The 17,999-nt window shown below is 36.2% G+C and overlaps 2 protein-coding genes across 2 annotated transcripts; one reads left to right on the top strand and one right to left on the bottom strand.

Moving 5' to 3' along the window:
- Positions 1-667: 667 nt before the first annotated feature.
- LOC121748701 (ATP-dependent Clp protease adapter protein CLPS1, chloroplastic-like) lies at positions 668-6,906 on the bottom strand. Its single transcript, XM_042143195.1, has 3 exons — positions 6,757-6,906; positions 3,101-3,248; positions 668-1,119 (listed from the first exon to the last, which is right to left on the bottom strand). The coding sequence occupies exons 1-3, from the start codon at positions 6,821-6,823 to the stop codon at positions 858-860; spliced, it is 477 nt and encodes a 158-aa protein (XP_041999129.1). The 5' UTR covers positions 6,824-6,906; the 3' UTR covers positions 668-857.
- A 2,542-nt stretch (positions 6,907-9,448) lies between these two features.
- On the top strand, positions 9,449-15,803 carry LOC121748691 (protein MIS12 homolog). Its single transcript, XM_042143181.1, has 7 exons — positions 9,449-9,617; positions 9,694-9,742; positions 9,883-10,002; positions 11,601-11,696; positions 11,812-11,950; positions 15,252-15,389; positions 15,488-15,803. Exons 1-7 carry the CDS (start codon positions 9,493-9,495, stop codon positions 15,550-15,552), a joined length of 732 nt encoding a protein of 243 aa, XP_041999115.1. The 5' UTR covers positions 9,449-9,492; the 3' UTR covers positions 15,553-15,803.
- The last annotated feature ends 2,196 nt before the right edge of the window (positions 15,804-17,999 follow it).

Raw genomic sequence — 17,999 nt, 5'->3', positions numbered from 1 at the left:
GCTACTCTCTATCTAGTGCTTCAAAGAGACGAGCGTGGTATGTGGTGCTTCTCACGGCCTACGCTTGCCAGCCCATTGCATGATTCGTGGTGCTACAGTTCCCACTCTTTGTAGACGTCATCTCTAGTATTTCCAATAAGAATACCAATAGTCTTCTCTAATAACCTCATTTATATTTCAAGTGGTCTGTACTTGTATTTGTAGTTAATGGATTTGTTTAATACTTCACTTCCTTTATCCTACTTGTATTTGTAGTTAATGGATTTGTTTAATACTTCACTTCCTTTATCCCAAGGTAGTTGAAACATTTTTTACTCCCTCCATCCATAAAAAATAGTCTCTTTGTGGATGACACGAATTTTAATAAGAAATTGTTGGGCTATGAGAGATGAATATACTCCTACCATTTTCAAAATTGATGGGTTTGTACTTTTTTTGAAATTAAAATAATAGTAATGTAAATTTATTTCCGGATAATAATTTGATACATCATGAAGCACTTATTCCAATCAAATGTGTTGCACCATAACTGCAGGCAAAAGAGTTTGTTAGTGTCTTTACTATTTGGTCTTACACCTTTATTACGATATCGTAGTTAGCAGTAGAATTTAGGTGACACAATAAAAAACAAAGATCTATAGCAATCTCATAACAAAAACCATGCAGGTTATAGTAGATAATCGACATGCTATTAATAGCTAAATGTATTGTCTGCAATCTGCATACCCTTCATCTGTAATACAGTGATCAAAGATAGAAGTAATTGAACTTCCAACTCATGATATTTACATATATGCAGTGTAGTGTCTGGTACAAGTGATGTTGCTGCTTATAGTTGATACCCTCGTTGCATTTTCTCAACAACTACCACTCGCAGGCTCAATCGAGCTCAAAAGGCCGTTGCCTCGAAGCTGCATGCAGTGTTCTTCTGCATCAGCTTGAGTGCATATTATTACGACAGCTAGGTCGTTGTGATGTGCTTCTTGCATAATGTTCACCGCATTGTCAAGAGTCATCCCAGGTATAACCTTCATCAATACTTGCACAACATACTCCCTCTTATTGTAGTTGTCGTTGTGCAGCATCACCCGATAAGGTGGGGACATTTTCCTCGACTTCCTGGAAAAAAAACAAAAGAATGGCTTCATTAATACTTGCACATCATAATTGCTCACAACATTATCATTCATGTTACAGCTTCGAACGAAACAAAACTAACAAAAGTGGCGAGGCATAAAATTCAGAAGCAAGGAAAAAACAGGGCAAGAAGTTCGTGCAAACTAACAGATGGATAAATCAATCTAATGCAGAAAAATCTCAATTATCTACAACTACCAATTGTTGATTCTTATTCATATATTGTCAGAAAGCATATATTGATACAGCTTTATGCCTACAATAATAGAACAAAAAGACAAAAACACAAGGCAACTGTTAAGAATAGAAGGTTTCACAATGATTCTACAGTATTCGTACCCAGCTCCAATTAAGCTGCTTGGAAGTATATGTTACGTCCCGAATGTCAAAATTTTGAATTACACGATGCACGAGACAACAAAGTCATAACAACATGAACATACAATCAAACTTCCAAGAACAGGGGTCTTATTCATTGAGTATAGTGAGTTAAACATTGACATACATACATCACAGGAATGATGATCAATGCACAAGAGAAAACTAAAAGTTCTTAATATATAATTTCACTGCATGGATACTAGACATGAACATATGCACAAGAAAGTAATAGACTAGATGACAAAGCAATAGAACTGGAATAGAAGAGTAGCAACTGAATTACACAAAGGCACCTAAGTAATATAAAAAATCAACGAAAGAAATTTATCCAACTTGCATCTCTTTAAATTATGAGGTGGACTTTAAAGGTTTGCCATAAAAAAAGACAAGTAGGATAATCCATGAGGCATCTAATACATTTATTAAAAACTAGTTAAGACCCAGGGTTTGAAAAGGTATCTGTAGTTTTCTTCTATAACAAACACCTTTCAAGGACTAGTTTATAGGATAAGCGTGACCCAACTAGGAGTCGCAAACCTTTGATTAATTATATGTTTTTCTATTACCCCAAAAGGCTAATTCCTCAATAGTATTTCCACAGAGAGAAGTACAATATATTTTCTTCTGGGTCATCATTTCTCATTGCCAGAATCCAATATGAAATCCTGTAAGAATTCTATAATGGAAATGGAAATGGAAATGGAAAGACGGGGTGATTGAATCCTTAAATGAGTCCTGCCGTTTGAATTAAAATACAAAGTATTGCACAAGGCATGTAAACTTCCTAGTTAGCAAGTTATTAGACAAAATAATTATTAGAAAGAGAACATCAGTCAGTATATAATGCAAATAAGCAATTCTCAATGCAACACGTGAAATTGTTCAAACAGTACACTGTATGCAAGGGTTTTACCTTATATTGAAGATGTTGAATAGTTTCATCCACTAATGTGGTCTAAGATACAATTTTCTGGTGTTTTTATACTTTGCGGAGTACTACATCTAAACAAGGAAATGAGCACCAGTCCTCTCAAGATTTATCATGCATCATTACTTTCTAAGGTCGTATAATTTTTGGGGTAGGTAGGTCACTCTCCACTTCCTCTAAGTCCAACATTATCGCTTGCTCATACTAAGTTTTAGCTCTATCCTTTTATGATGATATCAAATTTTAGGAAGCAAAAGATCTGATAACATTTGAAGGGGAAGGAAGATGAACTGGCAATCAGACAACAGATGAAGACAACTTAGTTTTAAGTAGAGCTCATATAAGATTCACTGGGTAAACTAAATCATTATAACGGTGAACAGAAGAGAAAAATCGAATATAACCAGAGGATGGATTTCCAAGAACGAACTCTAAATGATTCAGCCTAAGATAAAATAAACCTAGTTACTGATATACTAATTGAAAGAAAAACCAGATAGGACTTACATTGACTCTTAACACAAATAAAAGAAAACTCATGTGCCAATATAAAAGTAACCCATGATGATTAACTGAGTCTTTAATTAAGCTTAACACTCCCTAGCTATCCCAAGAGAAAGAACAGAATACCTGGTTAAATGTCAGTATCCATACCTCAAATCAAACTCAGATTCTCTCCCTGGAGTTGTTTTTTCTATTACCGGTTTGTCCAAAACCCCACCACCTTTCCCCACACCAGCAATCGGCATCGATGTCAGTGTGCTTCTGTTCGCCAACTGTTTGTGAAGTTGGTATCTATCCCCTGCACGCATCAGATCATATCTGTTTCAATCCCAAAGTAAAACATATCGACTAACTCCAGCATGAACTGGAGATGCTTCACAGTACAACAAATAAATAAAGTCAACATCGCATAAGTGGTGCTAAAGGTCACCACACATAAGCTATCTATTATAACAGATTGATGTAGATAAGAACAAACGTGATTGACTCAACAGAACTGAATTATGTTAAATAAGAACGGTACAGGAATCCTCAGGGCTATGGCAAAAGCTGTTAAAAGTTTCCAAATCCAAAAACAAATCTCTTCAACTCAAAAAGTCATTCAACATCTATTAGGGTGCCCTTGAGGTAGTTGGCGGATTATGTTAAGAGTGAAAGGCGAGGGGAGGGGTAGGGAGCACGAGAGGTGCACGGAATTACGACTTGTCAAGCGTAAGGCTAGTAATGGATGGAATTCGATCACTTGTATTGCAAAAAGAATAATGAAGAACACTCCTCCGCAGAGGCCTACGACTAAGTCGTCCAATTACAAATGATCTATCCAAGATGAATTGAACTCTCTAATTACATTTATTTATACTAAACGCAGCTTAACTAAAAAGCATAAAACTAGGAATGCATGAAAGTAGGAAACGGCTGAACTGCTTGCCGAGCTGGGTGGCTGACTTCTTCAAACCCCTGCGCTGGCTCCCTTCTTTTCCTCGCCGCCTCCAACCTCTTTCCCCTTTTTGCGGCGGGTGTACACCTTCCATCCACCGAGGCTGTTGACCGTATCAGATTAAGAGAGGACTTGAGGTGTCTCTTGTCAGCCTATAAGGTAACGTGGAACTGAACCACACCAAGTGGTCTCTCATTGTGGTTGGTCACAAAGTCATCAGAAATATCATTGTGTCCATGTTCGAGTCAGATTATTTGTTCAAAAACCTGGTTATTGTTATCTATTGATTTCTTCTTTTGTTTGTTCAGTTTATTATTCTAGCATTCAACATCATCACGCCAACCCCCTGCGGACCCCTCCTCTTTCAAAGACTTTGAGACAAAATCTACACCGTTGAGTTGTTGACCCTTACCCATGCCCTGGGTGAAGAAATTATAAACCTATTTCGTATGCTTACTGCTTAAACAGCAAGGCATCATAAATTTGCAGCATGAAGCCAACAAGCCTTATTTCTATAGATATATTACAAAACACTGAAAGTAGATCTTTGTTTTTCAGTCCACTTGGGAAACATTACAGGAGAGAAACTAAGTATTAGAAATATGAGCTATATCATGTGCTTTACTGGACTGTACAAGGTAGATAGTCAACTGAATCTTGTTCACTGGATAGTTGAAACCTATCCCCCAAATGAAAAACTGGTTTCTTTATCAATTCATCAAAAATCAAATTGACACAAATGGTAGTGGACGGAGATCCTTAAATCATCACTGTATTCTGCAAGTTGGTCACATAAGTGACATAACATAGGATACGAAGAAGATCGTCAAATTCATAAATGTTTGAAATAGTGTCATCCACAAGAGGCATCTTCGAAATTAATGAAGATCTGGTAAAAAAATTTCACTAATTATTGCAGTTTGTAATGAAATCATGAAACTCATGTCATTCTATTTTAAATTTGTTGATACAACAAGTGGCTGAACAGTGGCATACTGGCATGTGACCTGATAACTAAACGCCATACAATTAAGAGCACAAAAAAGCTGCATAGAAAAACAAAAATCTTAGAAATGTAACAAAGCACGACAAATTAATAGTTTGGAATAGTTGAATTACTCAACATCATCATTTGCTTACTACTTAGAAGTTCATAAACTTTGTGTTAGGAACTTCAACTCAATAAACCTGGATGCAGAACTCATAACTTTTTTAAGCAGTGTGAACCACATACACAGCATGCTAATGGACAGGAATTGCCGCCACTCAATGTTATTAATGGATATGTCAGCTTATGGAGCTAGGGCGGTGGAGGTAGGGTTTGAGAGAGAGAGAGAGAGAGAGAGAGAGAGAGAGAGATAGAGGTATGGTCTGAGGTTGTGGAGGGCCTGGAGGCTGGTAAATCTGGATGAGGCTGAATTAAGCTACAAAGCCTATTTTAAATTGGTAAATGTGATGGGTAAATTGATCGGGTTTTTTGGGTAAATGAGACGGGCTGAGGGTTATTGGGGAGAATGTGAGTAAATGGCCGACATTAGCGGCACGGCGGCTGCCATCCACTGCCACGGAATGAGACGCCATGCTGTGGCGGTTGCGTTTAGTCATAAATCCGACAACCACCATGGCAGCACCATGGGAAATATTTAATAACATTGTTCCACTTAGTTGTATACAAGTATCTGTGTCAAGAGGTATTTTAATTTCAGAACTATAAGTGTGGGTAGATGACTACATCATATTAAAAGAGTTAGACTGTATACTAAGTCTAGGCAAAAGTAACTACATAATCTTCATACATATAGGAGTATGTCCTAAGAATTTTATTTATGGCCAGGAATTGTTGTGTGATATGTCCAAATGTCAACTCCTTCCTTTCCAGTTAGAAAACTTTAAAGAAGCATCAAATATGTGCCCATTAGGTACGGGAGTCTGATTGATTACATAACAATATTGTTAAGAATAACAGGGCAACCAATGAATGTCATGCCATATTCTAGAAGTTATATATAGATGCTGCCCTGAAATATCAAAATATAATAATATATTCAACTGGTCAAATAAAATTAGGCAAGAAGTTAATGGAATGAAAGAAAACAAGGGCAAAGGTTTCCCATCAAAGCTAAAGTTAACTTTATATCAGAAGAGCTGCACGAATCATTTTTTTTCTTTTGACAGTTCAAGAGTGCCAGTCCCCAGCATGCATCAGGCGCATAGCTTTCAAGGGTTTTTATATGCAGTAGATGAACGTTTTTATACATCCACACCTAAACCGTTACATACTTATAGGGATAAACACATTGCAATTTTTCATTTACATTACTAAAGAATACAATACTGCAAGTTCTTTCCCCTTGAATAGTGAGATAATAAAACGTTGATGAGAGTTTCGATAAGGAAACTCCTACCTGCTCAGAAAACTTAAGCAAGTGAAGTCCATATCAAAATTCCAGCTTCTTTAATTTCTAGTCTCCCTAGTTCTAATTCTAATATGCTAAAACTTTAACCCACTAATCTGCTGATTTCCATCTTACGCACAAGAAACATGTCAAGAAAGCGGTGATATCAGGCATCCATTCCCTATAAATCCAAATTTAACCGATTATAACAGCCTCATCAACGGGTTCCGAGCCAATCATGAGTTAATCAATTCCCAATTTATAATCGGACTACCACATAAATTAACATCACAGTTCACGGCGGAGCTTCATTAACAAGATATACAGCGGAAATTAGAAACAAACTGTACCAATTAGCCAAACACGAGTTTAACTGTACCAATAACCAAAATCACCGAATATTGTCGAACATCACAAACACATAATAATTTCAAGAAATCTGAACAAGAAAAAGGGGGGAAAGCAATAATCACCGGATGTTGGGTGGAAGACTTGATTAGGGGAAATAGCCACTCTTCCGCAGGTAATTACAGTCTCCATTTTGGCACACTGCAGCGCTCTCTCCCGCCACACGCGTACTCCCACTCTCACTCGAGTATTTTGTTCCCTTCGGCTGTATAGAATTAATTTAATGAACAGAGATAAATTCTGATGGTTCATATAATAAATATAAATAAATAATAAAAAATGAAACAAACACGCAATATCTGTTCAACGATTTTTTACTGCTGACATTTTTTTTGAAAAAATTTAAAAAATTAAACCTTTTTTCAGGTAGGTCGTGCTCCATTCTCAAGCGTCAGATTTTCGTTTTGATTGGCTTATTTCATTTTCATATATTTATGAGATCTCTTATTTTTCACTAATAAATACGTTTCGTCGATTACAAATATTATTGTTCGTAATAATTTTTTTTTATTTTCAACTAAAAAATACTATTATTAATTTTATTTATGTGTATTTTTAGGGATTTTGGGCCAGCAGACAATAAATACACTAATCACAGCACAATCATGCCTTTCTCACCAACTTTCAAAAATAAAAAAATACTTATAAAAACTTTTTATTTAACCAATTTATCGTAATTTCAAAATTTTGCCCAAATTGAATCTCCATATCATATCATGTTGAACTGAAGTATCCATATGGATTCATTTGTTTATAGCTAAACGGTGTCAATCTCATAATGCCCAAAACAACATCGGTAATAATCAGGTGGAGATAGATTAATATATCCACCTCATATTATGAAAACTTATTTTCTTTTTCATCCATTCTCAAATACGACGTACAATAATTGTATTCTTATGGAGTAGTTTCTTGTTATCTCTTCGTCAGCTTATTATCTGATAAAGATTTTCAATCGCTTCCAAAATCCTTAACAAATGTCTCTCAATCTCGTCGCATACGCCGCAAAAGATATGATTAATCACCCATCACTCCCCCATGTCATTTTCTTATACACTCTCATTAAATGACACTTACCAGCCTATCACCTCGTACCACGACATCAGCCTTCCCATCCTCTTCTCTTCTGTTGCCGTCAATAGTTCATTACACGCAACACACTCGCAAATCATATTCTCTATCACAAATTTCTTATATGTAATTGGTGAAACAAAGTCAGGTACTACATGTTGTGAAAGACCAATAAAGATTCACGTCAATGAAAGTACAATCCAAACGTCAATTTCATATGAAGTCAAGTGCGAAGATGTATGAATCGCACCAATCGTATTCTCTATCACAAATATCTTATATGTAATTGGTGAAACAAAGTCAAGTACTGCATATTGTGAAGAACCAAAAAAAATCACATTGATAAAAGTACAATCTAAAAGCCAATTACATATCAAGTCGAGTGCGAAGATGTATAAATCACACCAAAAATCCCACAACAATGTACATGTCTAAATGGTAGATTGTCAATTTAAATCTTGCACCCTTTTCAATGTTTGAAATTAAATTCGCATATATTTTAGAATATGAGATCGATAAAAAAAAATGAAAGAAGAACAGAGAAAAAGAAAAATACCAAAATCCCCTAAAATAAAAAATTTGCTTCTCGATTCCATATTTTTAAAAAACATAATGGGACCAACTTAATCCAAAAATTTTAAAAGTAGGCAAATTTAATCTAGACTAAAGTCCCAAAATGGTCCTTGACATATTGCGTTTTTTTTATTTTGGTCCAAAACATTATCTTTTGAATTATTCGGTCCCTCACATTTAAAATCGGATCACGACGGTTCCTTCAAATATTTGACGGTTTTCTGATCCGTCACTAATCCTCGCTCCTTCTTCGGCACCGCCATCTCCGGATTGGTCCTGAACATATCTCATTTTATCATTTTGGTCATAAACTTTATCTTTTGAATTTTTTGGTCCTTGACATTTCAAATCAGATCACAATTGGTCCTCCATCAACAATTCCGTTAATATTTAACGGTCAATGATTTTAATCACAATTTTGACAAACTTAAACAATTTTTAAATAATAAATTATTTATGATTTTATTTAAAAATAATAAATTTTGATGATTAAATAATTAAAATTTATTTAAGTTGGTCAAAATTGTGTTTATCATAAAAAAATCATAAATTATTTATTACAACTTAAACAATTTTTAAATAATTAAATTATTTATGATTTTATTTAAAAATAATAATTTTGATGATTAAATAATTTAAAATTAGTTAAGTTGGTCAAAATTGTGGTTATCATAAAAAAATCATAAATTATTTATTACAACTAAATTATTTATTTATTTTATTTAAATAAATAATTTTGATGATTAAATAATTAAAAATTCAAAAGATAAAGTTTAGGACCAAAATGATAAAATGAGATATGTTCAGGACCAATCCGGGGATGGCGGTGCCGGAGAAGGAGTGAGGATTAGTGACGGATTAGTGACGGATCAGAAAACCGTAAAATATTTGACGGAACCGTTCAAAATGAACCAAATGTGATCCGATTTCAAATGTGAGGGACCGAATAATTCAAAAGATAATGTTTTGGACCAAAATAAAAAAAATGCAATATGTTAAGGATCATTTTGGGACTTTAGTCTTTAATCTATTATTCTGATATCTCGGAGAAAGGAAAAAAGATACTGGCGGGAATACGAAGGAATGGCTAAATTTGAAAAATCACACCAACACCAAACCAAAACACTTCCTCTCTCTTCAAGAATTGGAAAGGGGAAATGGAAGAAGGTAGCAGCAGCGAAGCCATATTCGAATCATTAAATCTAAGTCCACGCCTCTTCATCAACGAAGTTCTCAATGTTGTCGACGATCTGCTCGACGAGGCCTTCAATTTCTTCCTCCAGTGAGACCTTTAACCACTCTTCTTTATTCTCCACTTCCTATCTGCTCCGTCTGATTTTCTGTTTAATTCGCTACAGAGAGGCTTCTGCGCGGTTGAAAACGGACAGAGCCGCGGAACTGAGCAAGGTTTCCTCTCAATAATGCTGGGTTTTTTCACTGACAATTTTTTGTAGATTTGAACTCCTAAAGCTGTTAAATTGCCTTTTTCTGAATTAGGTTTTTCAAATTTCTTAATGTTGCTGTGGATTTTTGTTTTGGATGTTTAGGGCGTGTCGTACATTCGGGATTTGATTCAATTGACTCTCGACCAGCGATTGCAGAAGTGGGAAGAGTATTGCCTTCGGTTTTGTTTCAGCGTTCCTGAAGGCTTTCTGCTTCCAGAAGCTGTATGTTTCCTAAAATGAGACTAAATTGTTTCCTTTACTTATATCGTATACATGTAGTAGCAATGGCTTGTTGATTTTTCCGTAAACACCTTACATTATTCATTTCTTAATATTTGGTGTGTTGTTCTTCGACAAGCTGGTTTTCTTCTGAAAATATTGTTCCTGTTGGAGACATGGTAAATGAAATGGTTGTCGAAACCATTTTGCTCAAGGGTTTAGATTTTAAAAAGACTACGAAGAGTATTTTCATGTCTCGTTGCTTGATTCACTATAATTTGCTATTGAACTGGAAAGATGAAGAAATCCTATTGCTTATCGTTTCTATATGTAGTTTTAAGACTAATTAAAAATTATCAAAACTATTCAAAGATTGCTTTGATACCCTATTTTTTTTATTTGTAAAACTATTTCTTTGATAACCATGAATATTTTATACTATTATTCATGGGATTCTCTGTTTATAGTTTAAACTTTGCAATCTTTGACTATGTTATATATGAACTTACGCACACAAACATGCCATGCTGAATTTCATGTCATAAGGTTAGGGAAGTTCTGTTGCTTCTTCGCCTATGGTTTACCTATTATGAACTTTGGCCACTTACAGCCATGATCTTGTAAAACTATATATTTTCCTTTTGCTGAATAAATTACCAGCATGAAGCATTAATCCTAGACACACCCCTTCTAACAAAACAACAATACTTCTGCAAAAGAACTTTTCCTATTATTTTTGCGCAGAATTACCTGATTTTGAAGAGATGCTCTTTAAACCTCTATAATTGAAATATTATGCATGGAGTCACAACTCACAAGTTCGGGCATGGAATTGAATAAAATACCAGCATATATCATCAACTTGTGTTGTTTAGAATGAATATGTGGGGATTAAATGTAAATTGGTGCATAAAGTTTTTAGAGCAAGAAGTCTACATGATTTCTTTGTTGATCTAGATTTCTTGCAAATTTGAGTTCTTGAGATCCTGACGTACTTCCCACTGGAGGGCGATTATAGTATGTATCATGCTAAAGCAAAATACCATTCTTCCAAGTCTGCCACTTATCTGAAACTGGAGAAATATGCATTGTGCTTTAGTATTGATATTTTGGTGGTTTGTATACATAGCTCTAACTGCTAATGTTAAAATTAAACTTTTAAGTTTGCTTCTTCTTGACTCTGTACCTTAAATGACAAATCAAGGGAAATGATAATTCTGAGTGCTATGTCTTAAAAACTATCTTGTACTCCCTCTTGACTTGATGTGCTTCCTTTTTTTGGCAATCACTTTACATTAAATTTATTATGTGGGCAACAAAATTTTACACTACAAATATATTATCCTAAATAATTGTGCCTAAAAGAAATGAGCTATGTCGGGTGAGACGGATGGATTAACAGATAGTAAAATTGTCATTTTGTCTCTGGCATTTTTATTATTGTCATTTGCTCTAAATGGCAAATTGACAATCAATTAATAAAAAATATACTATCTGGAATTCATTACTGGTTTTAAGCCATACTTGATACTCAAATAACGTTTAGAGATTTCCATTTTATACTATTGTACAGAAGTTTTTAACTGGATGTTTTGTTGTAGAAGGACTCACATGGAGATGATTTAGTGGACCTTGATGCTCTCACTGACACAAATCTGGATGCAGAGTTGAATTCCTTGCGTGACATGGTTTCTTCGGTAACTGATACCCTTCAGATGATTAGAATTCTTTGACTGTGCTTAAAATTCTTGATTATAATAAACTGTTGCTTATACATATGTCTTTCTGAAAACATTTATTTTTCTGACACAGGTAGGAAAGGAATCCGCTGAGCTTGAACGAGAACTCCGTGCCCTGGAGATGCAGTCCTTGTCAAGCAATCTGACCTCTGGGTCTATTGATGAAGCGCTGCATTTGTACAAGGAACATGATGCCACCCATATGTTTCAAGGTATTATACTTTAAATTGTAAGTGCAATACTGACCAAACTGTTTTTATGTTTGCTGGAAACGTAAAGGTACTTTTATTTCCTTGGTGCATGTTGAACACTTTGTCATCTACTATAGTCTATATCAATTATCACCAAACTGCTATATAGTGATGATACTTATAAAGTTTGATTTGTTGATTATAAAAGCCTGTAGCAGCAATTTACAGGCCAGTCTGGGTGGTGGTTTTGCATGCTTCTAACCCTCGTCTCTTGTATGGTTGGAAATAAGAAAAGAAACTAGCCTCTTTTTGGTCAGTGAAGCAGAAGCTATATCTTATAATGCCTTTTCAGCATGACTTACCCATACTGAGCAGTACATAATATTCCCTTACACTAAATCACGAGTTGTGGTGAAGGTAATCACCAAAAAGACTATCTGATTGTATATATACCATCCAATAAGACTAGCAATAAAAAAGCTTAAAGTAAGAAATAGTGAAGAAAATAATATGTATACAGAATTACACATAAGTTACTAGGCAGTAGTTCTTTGCTAATAATGTCATGGGCTTGTGTATCAGAAGTTAAGGCATCTTTATGAAAGACTTTCCGTTCTGATTATGTAAAGTGTTTAGCAACTTAAATCAGCTTGGGTCCACATGTAAGTGATAATGGATCATGATCTCGGGCTTATCTCAGACCAACCTGACGTGTTTTTCAGATTTTACATGTTATCTGAATTCTGATTAAGCAACGTCCTACCAAATTTTGAGTAAAGAGTCAAGTTTTTGCTACTACATAATACTAAATGAGAATAAGATGATTCATTTTCATGATAATTATTTGGGGGTGATTGCTGATGAGTTTGGATATGAGGACTTGGAATGAAATTAAAAATGGCGGTTGGTTTACTGAATGGTTATTATAAATAATGATTCATCATAAGTTTATTGGGAGTGAGCTGGAAGGGGCTTGGAAAGAGACAAAAACGCGATTAGAATGTGGATCAAGTTATATGGAATGATAACTGAACCGGTCGGATCAGTTAGCAAATGTCGTTGTCACTTAATCACTGCAGTCTTGCTCTCGCTCTTTCTTCCTTACTAAAGTAATTTATAAACTTCCAATTTTGCACTACTTTAACAGTAAAGCTGCAAGTTCGGGGTCGATCCCACAGAGAAGTTGGTGTGTCGAGTGTGTGAGTAGTGAACAGGGGGTTGGCTGCTGCCACGCTTTAACTTGAGAGTTTTTAATTACTGTTTTTACTCTAGGCAGAATTAAACTAGCTAGCTTGATCAACGGAACTTTAACTACTGGGTCAAGTGAATTGCAGGTAACAGCGGAAAAGTAAATGCGAGGATGAAAGCGAAAATAAATTTGAATAAACTAAACTGAGTACAACGTGAAATTTAAACTAAGCTAACACTTCGCAAACTAAGAAAGCGGTAAAAACTGAGAAGAATCTCAGCGGGAAACTTAAGGTAACGCTAACAAATAACGCTAACAAAAAACAAGTATTCTGCAGCGCTTCTTTGATTGCCCTTTTTAACTACGCACTTCTTTATCTAAGCTAAGCTATTCTAGAGAACTGGACTAAGCTAGAGAACTAAACTAAGCTAAACTAGACAGAAAGTAAAAGATCTCATTTCTCTTGTGATGGCACACCCTTTAGTTATAAGCTCGATTCGGCCTCTAGCTGGATAACGATCTTGACATGGAATATTCGCTCATGCCGAGAATGAGCGACTCACTGATTGCTACGTGCCTTTCTTCTAGAATGACGACGCTTTTGAGTAACAGATTCATGACTCAGCTCCATCCTTGCGTCTCATAAGCTAACACGTGTCCCCTTCTAGAACGTCATCCTTGATAACAGAATGGTGCGCCATATCCAGCTCATTTCCTCACGTGTTCTTCTTCTAGAAGCCAGCGGTCCCCGCCTAACTGCTTGACCACTCCCCCTTGATCAACTCTCCCGATTCTTGGCCTTTTATCGGCTTTTGTACTTGCTTGATCAGTTCGGCCTTGCTGCCTTGGTCAAGTGGCATTTTTGCACATTTAACACTTGTTTTGCGCGATAAACCGATCAAGTAGCATACATTTTACCCTTAAACTGATGCATGAAATGAGCTTTATCATGAGCCATACCCCCGATGTTGGAGGGTAATGAAAGTCATCCACCTCTACCACCAATATATATCCTATTCCTATCCCCCCATTCTAAAAATGCACCCTTAACTGAATAATTCTTCAAGCTGCATCGCATGTACAAGGAGTTTGTGTAGCATACTAGCATCTCAATTATTTCTTCATACTAGCAAGGACTCATCCTCTAATCTGGTAGTCTGGCATCTGAAGTTGTTAACTTCATTTCCCCCCAAATTTTGCACACATCCTGGATCCTTATAACCATTTTCTGACCTCCTAATCAGATTTTACTAGTTTTTAAATGTAAGGGTTAGTACTTAGCATACATTCCTATCCAACACTATTGCACCTATTTTATTGCTATCATGAAGTATCCTCTTTTACCATTAAACATATCAAATTATGCAAACCAATCATTGATCAATTCTTTTGGTGTCTGAAAAGCTGACTAGAATGGTGAAGTGAAATTATATAAACAAAATGACATTATATATACCTATCCAATACCACAACATTTTAGAAATCTATCTTGAAGTATCCTCTTTGACCATTACCCAAACTATTCAAAATTATGCATATCTATCCTCCGATTGACCTTTTTAACTCTGAAGCTCACTTAGACGTGGATAGAGTAAGAATAAGAAGAGAAGTTGGAAATTGTCTTTTGTTGCTCTTAGCCCAAAGTAGGAAGAAGGAGAAGATGAAAGTTTTCTATTTGAGAACGTTGGTTGAGAAGTTAAGGTGATGTGTAAGTTGAGACTATGCTTTGCTTATGACATAATTAGCCTCTTCCCTGTGCATCTTGTTCTCTATGCTCGTGAGTTCATTACATTTTTACGTGTTAGTTTCTTTCATTTGCACCACAAACTTCTCATGTCCAAAACAGCTTCTCATGTGCATTGCTAAAAGCAACTGAATGCTCCAGGTCAAAAGGAAATTTGCAAATTTTCTCAATTCATTTACAGTCCATTGCAGTTATTCAGATCCAAAAGTGGCTCCAGCAGAACTTTTTCCTTTCTATGAATCTAGATCAATTTATGTTTTAAACTTTGGCATAGCACTTGCATTTTCTACTGAATCATTTAGGGAAATATCGGCTGACTACTATGCCTTGTATTGTACAATCTATTTGATGCCTCGACTATTATAGATCATGTGTTTTACCTTGTGCAGAGCTGACAAATGTAGCATCAGAATTCCGCTCAAGATTGGGTAATCTGAAGAGGAAAATGGCTGAGGAAACCCAACACCATAGAGCAGACAAGCTGAAAGTAAACCATGATTATGTCCTTGGATTACCTCGTAGCAAAGGTACCTTTAATGCAAGCTTTAGATTGAATATAATGAAGAATTGTCTGAAAAGTTTGGGTTAATTTTGTTTTAACAAATGCTGTCTTTTGAGCTTGTAGGTTTTTTTGGTGCTGCAGACCTCAAAGAACTTGAGGAGTATTTGGGTGATATAAGGGCGTCGTAGTATGTTGCCTGTTACTTTTGCGAGGATGCAACAATAATGTTTCTGTTAAGTTTGGTGTGTTGCAGATTAAGTGAAGAAGGCATATCCATGTTCTGTTTTTAGTTGATTAGATAGATTTGTGTAAATAAATTGCTTGTCAGCAAATTAGTTATATTATGGTCAGACAATTAGTGATATAAATAGTAAAGTGATATTGTATTTTTTTGTAAGTTTTTCTCGCAATGTAATTAGGATTTGCTTTGATTTGATAATTAGGATTCGCTTTGATTTGTTTCCTTGATTAATTCTAAGTTGATTTACTTATCTAGTTTAGAGTTTATAGGAGTTGTCTTATACATAGCTCCTCTTCAGAAGAGCTAGACATAATAGGTGAAACCTTGTTGGTATATAGATAGTCGAGTTTATGAGTTTATAAAATTAAGAAAATTAATAAATTTGAATTTTTTAATTTTATAAACTCATAAACTCGACTATCTATATAGTTGGTGCAAAATCATGTCAATTAGCTTTATAATATAGTTGGTGCAAATGATGTCAAGTTTTCAATTTTCAACTATGATAATACGTGTAATTTTATGTAAGCAATAATAGTGACTTGTTAGTCATATTTCTAATGATGAAATCAGTCATTTTTTGTCAGAAAGGAAAATATGTAAGTAAGGAAAATAGGTAAGCAAGGAAAAAAATTAATTAGGGAATGAGTATTATGGCAAATCTTGCCAATTTTATGTAACCCTTGGCCTATTTAAAGGAGGCGCACCTATTGTAATTCTCTGAACAAGTTGAATGAATAATACTCATATCTTTCAACATGGTACCAGAGCAAAGGCTCATAACAAAATCATCATAGCCTAATACCTTTCCCGACCAAGAAGACGGTTATTTTCAACCTGCAACATGTCAGACGATAAAGAGAAACCAAATATGGAGGAGACACGATTAAAGATGAGTAAGAATGTTACTCTAGCCGTTAAACTCAACGGGATGAATTATCCCCTATGGAAACGGCTGATGAGAGTAGCCATCATGGGAAGACGAGCAAACAGGTATATCACCGGTACACCGCAGCCGCCGGAACCTGGAATGAAGGGGTACACAGAATGGGAGGAAGCCGATATGACAGTGTTCTCATGGATAATTGACAACATCGAAACAGAAATTGTTGTCGACTTTGCACATCACCAAACCGCGCAAGCTTTGTGGGAGAGCCTACAAACTACATTCGAAAGTACTGCAGATCCATATCTGTTGTACGATCTAGAGGAAAAGGCAGGCCGAATCGTGCAAGGGGAACATGGGCTAGAAACATATTGGCGACATCTCCACGGAATCTGGGTCGAAATTGACCGATGCCAACATCAACCTGTGGATTGCTGCGACAAGGGGATTAGCCAACTTCGAACGTATGTAGCAACAAGATGGCTGTTCAAATTCCTAACAGGCTTGAATGCAAGATATGACGGGATCCGAAGGGATATTCTCAAGGAAACCCCGTTGCTCTCAGCCGAGACCGCATACGGTCTGGTAAAACGAGAAGCTACGCGGTTGAAAATCACGCCGGCAGCAGACATCGATCTCCAGACCGGCGCAATCAACGATGGATCATCATCGGGCCACGTTAGACATGGGTTCGCCGTCAGAAACCAGCCACCACCGCGACCAAAACAACCACCACCACGAACCGCCGCGCAACAGCCCAATCGCCAAGGCGGTTTCAAACCCGACAAATCAAAATTTTGGTGCTTTCATTGCGGAAAACAAAGACATACTCGAGATACATGTTTCCTTCTCGTTGGATTTCCGGAATGGTGGGATGAAAATCAAAAGGCTAAAGCTCGATTAGCCATCGGAGTCGAAGATGGAGGCGGATTATTTCTGCAAGAAGCAGGGAATAGGGAGATGACTAACACCCGTGGGAGAGCAGGGGATACCTGTCCTCAATCGGGTGGAGGCGGCAGGCCCGGCGAGGCAGCCTTCGCGGAGAAGAAAGGAGGCGGGTCATATGGAGGTAACGGATTGGGGTTGAGAAACCCCGATCCCCAATTTGATTTTCAGAATAAACTCCAAAGCATGAGTAATTTAATTTCTGGTCCTTATAGTTCAGAATATATGCAATATGACCCGGGAAAATTACAGTTAGGACCCCAGAAAAACTATATTCCACATTTGACCCCAAAACTGTCTGAAAGTTCCGTCTTAAGCCCAAATCGTTTTGCACCCTTGGAAAATATACCTATTGCATGCATTGCCCAAAGTAAAATTGACCCTAAGGAGAGTGAGTGGATTTTTTATTGTGGGGCAACTGATACTATGACCTACGATCTGAAAGATTTTTGTGAATTTAATGGGGCAACTAAAAGCCAAATTCAAACTGCCGATGGAGAGTTGACCGCTGTGGGTGAGAGTGGAACCATTGAAATATCCCAAACCCTGAAGCTTACAAATTG

Source organism: Salvia splendens, chromosome 9, assembly GCF_004379255.2.
Source record: "Salvia splendens isolate huo1 chromosome 9, SspV2, whole genome shotgun sequence".
Taxonomy (NCBI): Eukaryota; Viridiplantae; Streptophyta; class Magnoliopsida; order Lamiales; family Lamiaceae; genus Salvia; species Salvia splendens.
The sequence above is the reverse complement of the archived record's forward strand: the minus strand, read 5'-3'. Positions and strand labels throughout refer to the sequence as shown.

Excerpts from the sequence above, each read along its gene's own strand:
- LOC121748701 (XM_042143195.1), bottom strand. The coding sequence starts at position 6,823 with ATGGAGACTGTAATTACCTGCGGAAGAGTGGCTATTTCCCCTAATCAA. Across the intron at positions 3,249-6,756 it reads AGTCTTCCACCCAACATCCG|GGGATAGATACCAACTTCAC; the intron begins GTGATTATTGCT and ends TGATGCGTGCAG. Across the intron at positions 1,120-3,100 it reads GAATCTGAGTTTGATTTGAG|GAAGTCGAGGAAAATGTCCC; the intron begins GTATGGATACTG and ends TTTTTTTTCCAG.
- LOC121748691 (XM_042143181.1), top strand. The coding sequence starts at position 9,493 with ATGGAAGAAGGTAGCAGCAGCGAAGCCATATTCGAATCATTAAATCTA. Across the intron at positions 9,743-9,882 it reads GAGCCGCGGAACTGAGCAAG|GGCGTGTCGTACATTCGGGA; the intron begins GTTTCCTCTCAA and ends TTGGATGTTTAG. Across the intron at positions 15,390-15,487 it reads TGGATTACCTCGTAGCAAAG|GTTTTTTTGGTGCTGCAGAC; the intron begins GTACCTTTAATG and ends TTGAGCTTGTAG.